We start from the raw sequence: 6,322 nt of genomic DNA on the forward strand, positions 1-6,322 counted from the left end.
CTGAGCTACATCCCTGCCGGCCATTCCCTCCCCTACCCTGGACGACGCTGGGCCAATTGTGCGCCGCCCATGAGTCTCCCGGTCGCGGCCGGCTGTGACAGAGCCTGGATTCGAACCAGGATCTCTAGTGGCACAGTTAGCACTGCGATGCAGTGCCTTAGACCACTGCGCCACTCAGGAGACACAATATCGCGAGACTTCCGGGAACACTTGCGAAACAGACCAATCAAACCAGGCCAGGGTTTGGGGTTTGAGAAGTCAATGAGAGAAGTGAAACATTCTTCCTTAGTTGTTAATTTTCTCGAAATCTAAAGGCACAACCTGGATTCAAGCCAATGTCTTAAGTAGTTGAACATGTTATTACTCCAACCTCGTGAAAGTGACAAACCGATAGTTTTCATTTTCGTGAAAAACACCTTTATATCGAAGGAGTGCCTTTGATTTGAGTGTTTGATCAGGGATTTCTATTGGACAAGCAGTTTCTGCCTATGTTCATACTGTACTGTCTTTGTCTCTAGCCTCAGATGTCCCGGTTTTTAGGGGAAATGGAAGAGAGCCTGTGACATGACTTCTGCTTTTGGACATTAACAAGGCAACACTCCATCTTAACTCCTCCACATTTACTTGATTGATTGAACAGTGCAGAAGGGAACCTCACCTGACCAGTTTTTTCTTCTTCTTGTCAAGACCAGGATGTAGGGGATCTAGTTTCAGGCATTTATTTTATGCCTGCTACGTTAGGTTAGACTTCTCAGAGAGTAACAAGTCATTAATTGCCTCTTTACATCAAAAGCCCTTTAATGTATTAATAACAGAACACTGAGAAATGTGATTAACAACATGGAGAAACATAACAGTGTTGTCTGACTCATGCTTCTCTAATATGTAGATTGGATACTGATAATGATCTTTGTTTTTTTTTGTTATCAATTATGCCGATTTGCAACCTGATGCATTCAAGTCCACAGAAACACCATCTGACGGTTACAAACTCATTTTTTTAACTTTGAAGTCAATTTTTACAAGACATTAAATTATTATTATTTTTAAATCTTATCACAGTACTCTACAAACACGTGTTACACGTCTCATAAGTATATATACTAAACGCAACAGAGTTTACCCACACACACACACACACACACACACACACACATATAGAGAGAGAGAGAGAGAGAGAGAGAGAGAGAGAGAGAGAGAGAGAGAGAGAGAGAGAGAGAGAGAGAGAGAGAGAGAGAGAGAGAGAGAGAGAGAGAGAGAGAGAGAGAGAGCGAGAGAGAGAGAGGGAGAACATGTTTTTGTAAACCTATGTGCGTGAAGTCTGGCATATGATCTTCTTGAATGATCTCCGAAAATCGCGATTAAATATTGTGTAAATGATAGGGTTCACTGAACTGTTACAGTAACCAATCCAGAAAAACAGATTAAAGAGAGCATCCGGAATCGGGCAACAATCTCTGCATATTGCGTGCAGACTGTATGTAAAAAAAAATGGGAACCAGCAGAGTACAAACACCCCCATCACCACTGCAAGTACAAACGTAAAGCGCTTTTCCCGCATCTGCGCCAATTTGGTCTTTGACAGTGACATCTGTCTTATCTTTTGCTCCCGAGAGAGCTGCGCGTTGCGGTTTGAAGCCCATGACACGCGGCAACTCTGTTTTGGGAAAGCGTTTGCGCCCTCCACTTTCCCTCTCTTGGAGAAGTGGCAGTTCTTGGGCTTGCTGTCGGCCACGCAGCTCTCCTCCAGGTCGATATCATCAAGCTCTCCTTTCCGCAGGTGGCCACCTAAACTGGGGCTGCTGGGGCTCTCCACCTCAAACTTCCCCCTGGGCACGAAGCACGTCTCCGACTGCGAAGGCTGTCTCTCCGTCCCGTTCTTTGCTGCAAACACGGTTGATGCGCGCTGCTTGGCCACTTTATATATTTTACAATACACTAGAATCATGATTAGTCCCGGGGCGAAAAAGGATACCAGGCAAGACGAGAGAATATACCATGTTTCGTTGTTGAGCAAGCACTCGTGCTCGTCGTGTTTGGTCATAAGCAACGGTGGAAAAGAGATGACTGCTGATATGACCCAGACCACGGTGATCATACACTTAATACGCTTGGGCGTCCTCTTCCGATTATAGCTAACAGCTTTGGTTACAGACCAGTACCTGTCCAGACTTATGGCACAGAGGTGCACTATGGAGGACGTGCAGAAGAGGACGTCAAGGGCCAGGTAGAATGCGCACCAGGTGCTCCCAAAGTACCAGTAACCCATGACCTCGTTGGCGAGGGAGAACGGGATGACCAAGGTGGCAACTAATATATCTGCCGATGCCAAAGAGACAAGGAAGAGATTCTGCGGCGCACCGAGCGCGCGGCTGGTGAAAACGGCCACCACAACAAGTACATTCCCCACGATTGTCACCAGAATGATAATGGTGACTAGAAGCACGATGAAGACGGCCACGCTCTGGGAGTGAGGCAGAGGTCTTTGGGCACTCGTGCCATTAATATCCTCTGATGAGTTCGCCCCGGCAAAAGTTGTTGGGGTTATATCCATTCTGGATAGACACGTCTGTTCCTCCCCATTCTCCTCGCGCATTCCAAGCAGAGATACACAAGGCGAGGGTCGCACATTTCGCAATTTGATAAAAGTAGTAATCTTTCATCTAACCAGTTGACCCATTATGTGGAAACATCACGGTTCAATCGAAATCACAGACGGAATGACCAGGAGAAGTAACATCCTGCAGTGTTGTGTTTTCAGTTCGTGCGCACAAGGTTGCCCGCAACTCCAACAATGTCTGGCCACGCTCTGCAGTTTGTATTTGTGCAAGGAAATACAAATATTTTGAATGTATGGTTCCCTCGCGTATGACGGCAGTCCAAGAAACCAGGGACAGATGGCAGCCTGAAGTTCCTACTTTAATCTGGTCGTTGCGCATTGGCCGCGTTCATGCTAGAGTGGAGAGGCATATCAGTTCAGAGAGAGAGAGAGAGAGAGAGGGGGGAGAGGGAGAGAGGGAGGGGCAGGGGGGGTTATAGCGCAATTACGCACATGATTAAACCTTGGGAATAGGGTAATAATGGCACTAAAGACAGGTGAATTTATTGTCAAATGAACACAACATCACCGTTTTGAAATCTGTGCAGGCTATCAAATGTTATAGGTATCTTTAGAAGCGTAAAATAACGTTACTTGACAAACGCGGTGCCTGCAGTTTATTTGATCAATAAAAAATCGACATCTAATTATCTGAAGCCTGGAGGCTCAAAGGATTTGGATTTCTCTCCAACAGCCAACCAGCCGTATTTTGTTGTGTCACACACACACACGCGCGCGCACACACACACACACACACTTAAACTATGACTTAAACTATGACACTTGTATTCACTATGAAACATGATGATGACCAACAGCCACCTGATTTTTTGATATGTCGACACATCTACAGTGAGCTACAGAAGTATTTGAACAGTGACAGTGATATTTTATTGTTTTGGCTCTGTACTCCAGCACATTTGATTTGAAATTATAAAATTACAATGACTGTCAGATTTAACTTGAGGGTATTTTCATCCATATCGGGTGAACCGTTAAGAAATTACAGCACTTTTTGTACATAGTCCCCACATTTTAGAGGACCAAAAGTATTGGGACAAATTCACTTATGTGTATTAAAGTAGTCAAAAGTTTAGTATTTGTTCCCATATTCCTAGCATTCCAAAACTTGTTAGATGTATTTGCTGTTTGCTTTGGTTGTGTGTCCAATAATTTGGTGCTCAATAGAAATGAATGGTAAATAATGTATTGTGTGATTTTGGAGTCACTTTTATTGTAAATAAGAATAGAATATGTTTCTAAACACTTCTACATTAATGTGGATGCTACCATGATTACAGATAATCCTGAATGAATCGTGAATAATGATAAGTGAGAAAGTTACAGACGCACAAATATCATACACCAAGACATAATCTCTCACCATTACAATAACAGGGGAGGTTAGCATTTGTTGGGGGGGTGATGATATTTGTGCGTCTGTAACTTTCTCATTCACCATTATTCATGATTCATTCAGGACTATCTGTAATCATGGTAGCATCCACATTAATGTAGAAGTGTTTAGAAACATATTCTCTTATTTACAATACTTTGACTACTTTAATACACATATACAGTGGGGGAAAAAAGTATTTAGTCAGCCACCAATTGCGCAAGTTATCCCATTTAAAAAGATGAGAGAGGCCTGTAATTTTCATCATAGGTACACATCAACCATGACAGACAAAATGAGAAAAAAAATCCAGAAAATCACATTGTAGGATTTTTTATGAATTTATTTGCAAATTATGGTGGAAAATAAGTATTTGGTCAATAACAAAAGTTTCTCAATACTTTGTTATATACCCTTTGTTGGCAATGACACAGGTCAAACGTTTTCTGTAAGTCTTCACAAGGTTTTCACACACTGTTGCTGGTATTTTGGCCCATTCCTCCATGCAGATCTCCTCTAGAGCAGTGATGTTTTGGGGCTGTCGCTGGGCAACATGGACTTTCAACTCCCTCCAAAGATTTTCTATGGGGTTGAGATCTGGAGACTGGCTAGGCCACTCCAGGACCTTGAAATGCTTCTTACGAAGCCACTCCTTCGTTGCCCGGGCGGTGTGTTTGGGATCATTGTCATGCTGAAAGACCCAGCCATGTTTCATCTTCAATGCCCTTGCTGATGGAAGGAGGTTTTCACTCAAAATCTCACGATACATGGCCCCATTCATTCTTTCCTTTACACGGATCAGTCGTCCTGGTCCCTTTGCAGAAAAACTGCCCCAAAGCATGATGTTTCCACCCCCATGCTTCACAGTAGGTATGGTGTTCTTTGGATGCAACTCTGCATTCTTTGTCCTCCAAACACGACTGAGTTGAGTTTTTACCAAAAAAGTTCTATTTTGGTTTCATCTGACCATATGACATTCTCCCAATCCTCTTCTGGATCATCCAAATGCACTCTAGCAAACTTCAGACGGGCCTGGACATGTACTGGCTTAAGCAGGGGGACACGTCTGGCACTGCAGGATTTGAGTCCCTGCGGCGTGAGTGTGTTACTGATGGTAGGCTTTGTTACTTTGGTCCCAGCTTTCTGCAGGTCATTCACTAGGTCCCCCCGTGTGGTTCTGGGATTTTTGCTCACTGTTCTTGTGATCATTTTGACCCCACAGGGTGAGATCTTGCGTGGAGTCCCAGATCGAGGGAGATTATCAGTGGTCTTGTATGTCTTCCATTTCCTAATAATTGCTCTCACAGTTGATTTCTTCAAACCAAGCTGCTTACCTATTGCAGATTCAGTCTTCCCAGCCTGGTGCAGGTCTACAATTTTGTTTCTGGTGTCCTTTGACAGCTCTTTGGTCTTGGCCATAGTGGAGTATGGAGTGTGACTGTTTGAGGTTGTGGACAGGTGTCTTTTATACTGATAACAAGTTCAAACAGGTGACATTAATACAGGTAACGAGTGGAGGACAGAGGAGCCTCTTAAAGAAGAAGTTACAGGTCTGTGAGAGCCAGAAATCCAATGTGAAAAATCCAATGTGATTTTCTGGATTTTTTCTCTCTCAATTTGTCTGTCATAGTTGACGTGTACCTATGATGAAAATTACAGGCCTCTCTCATCTTTTTAAGTGGGAGAACTTGCACAATTGGTGGCTGACTAAATACTTTTTTTCCCCACTGTAAGTGAATTTGTCCCAATACTTTCGGTCCCCTAAAATGGGGGGACTATGTACAAAAGTGTTGTAACTTCTAAACGGTTCACCCGATATGGATGAAAATACCCTCAAATTAAACCTGACAGTGTGCACTTTAACCTCATAGTCATTGTATCATTTCACATCCTAAGTGCTAGAGTACAGAGCCAACACAAGTTATCGCTGTCCCCTTACTTCTGTAGCTCACTGTACATATTACATTACTGTAACTACCACATGTCGGAATCCAGTGCCTGACATTTGCCACTCCTATATGCCATCTCTTCCATCTAAGCCTATAGGAAAGTGTGTGCCCTCAGGCCTGGAGGGAAGCAAAAGTCATTCCGCCACCCAATAATAGCAAAGCACCCTTAACTGGCTGAAACAGCCGGCCAATCAGCCTGCTACCAACCAAAAAATGGAGTTTGACGAGATACAAAGTTATTTCACAGTAAACAAATTAACAACTGACTTTCAGCATGCTTATAGGGAAGGGCACTCAACATGTACGGCACTTACACAAATGGCTGATGATTGGCTGAAATACATTTATAAAAAGAAGCTTGTGGGAGCTGTTTTGTGA

The 6,322-nt window shown here is 43.5% G+C and overlaps 1 protein-coding gene across 1 annotated transcript; it reads right to left on the reverse strand.

Moving 5' to 3' along the window:
• Nucleotides 1-1,270: 1,270 nt before the first annotated feature.
• On the reverse strand, nt 1,271-2,905 carry LOC121541264 (alpha-2Db adrenergic receptor-like). Its single transcript, XM_041850247.2, has one exon. It carries the CDS (start codon nt 2,594-2,596, stop codon nt 1,307-1,309), a length of 1,290 nt encoding a protein of 429 aa, XP_041706181.1. The 5' UTR covers nt 2,597-2,905; the 3' UTR covers nt 1,271-1,306.
• Between the last annotated feature and the right edge of the window lie 3,417 nt (nt 2,906-6,322).

This window comes from Coregonus clupeaformis, unplaced genomic scaffold (genome assembly GCF_020615455.1).
Source record: "Coregonus clupeaformis isolate EN_2021a unplaced genomic scaffold, ASM2061545v1 scaf0627, whole genome shotgun sequence".
NCBI classification, from domain to species: Eukaryota; Metazoa; Chordata; class Actinopteri; order Salmoniformes; family Salmonidae; genus Coregonus; species Coregonus clupeaformis.

Excerpts from the sequence above, each read along its gene's own strand:
- LOC121541264 (XM_041850247.2), bottom strand. The coding sequence starts at position 2,596 with ATGCGCGAGGAGAATGGGGAGGAACAGACGTGTCTATCCAGAATGGAT.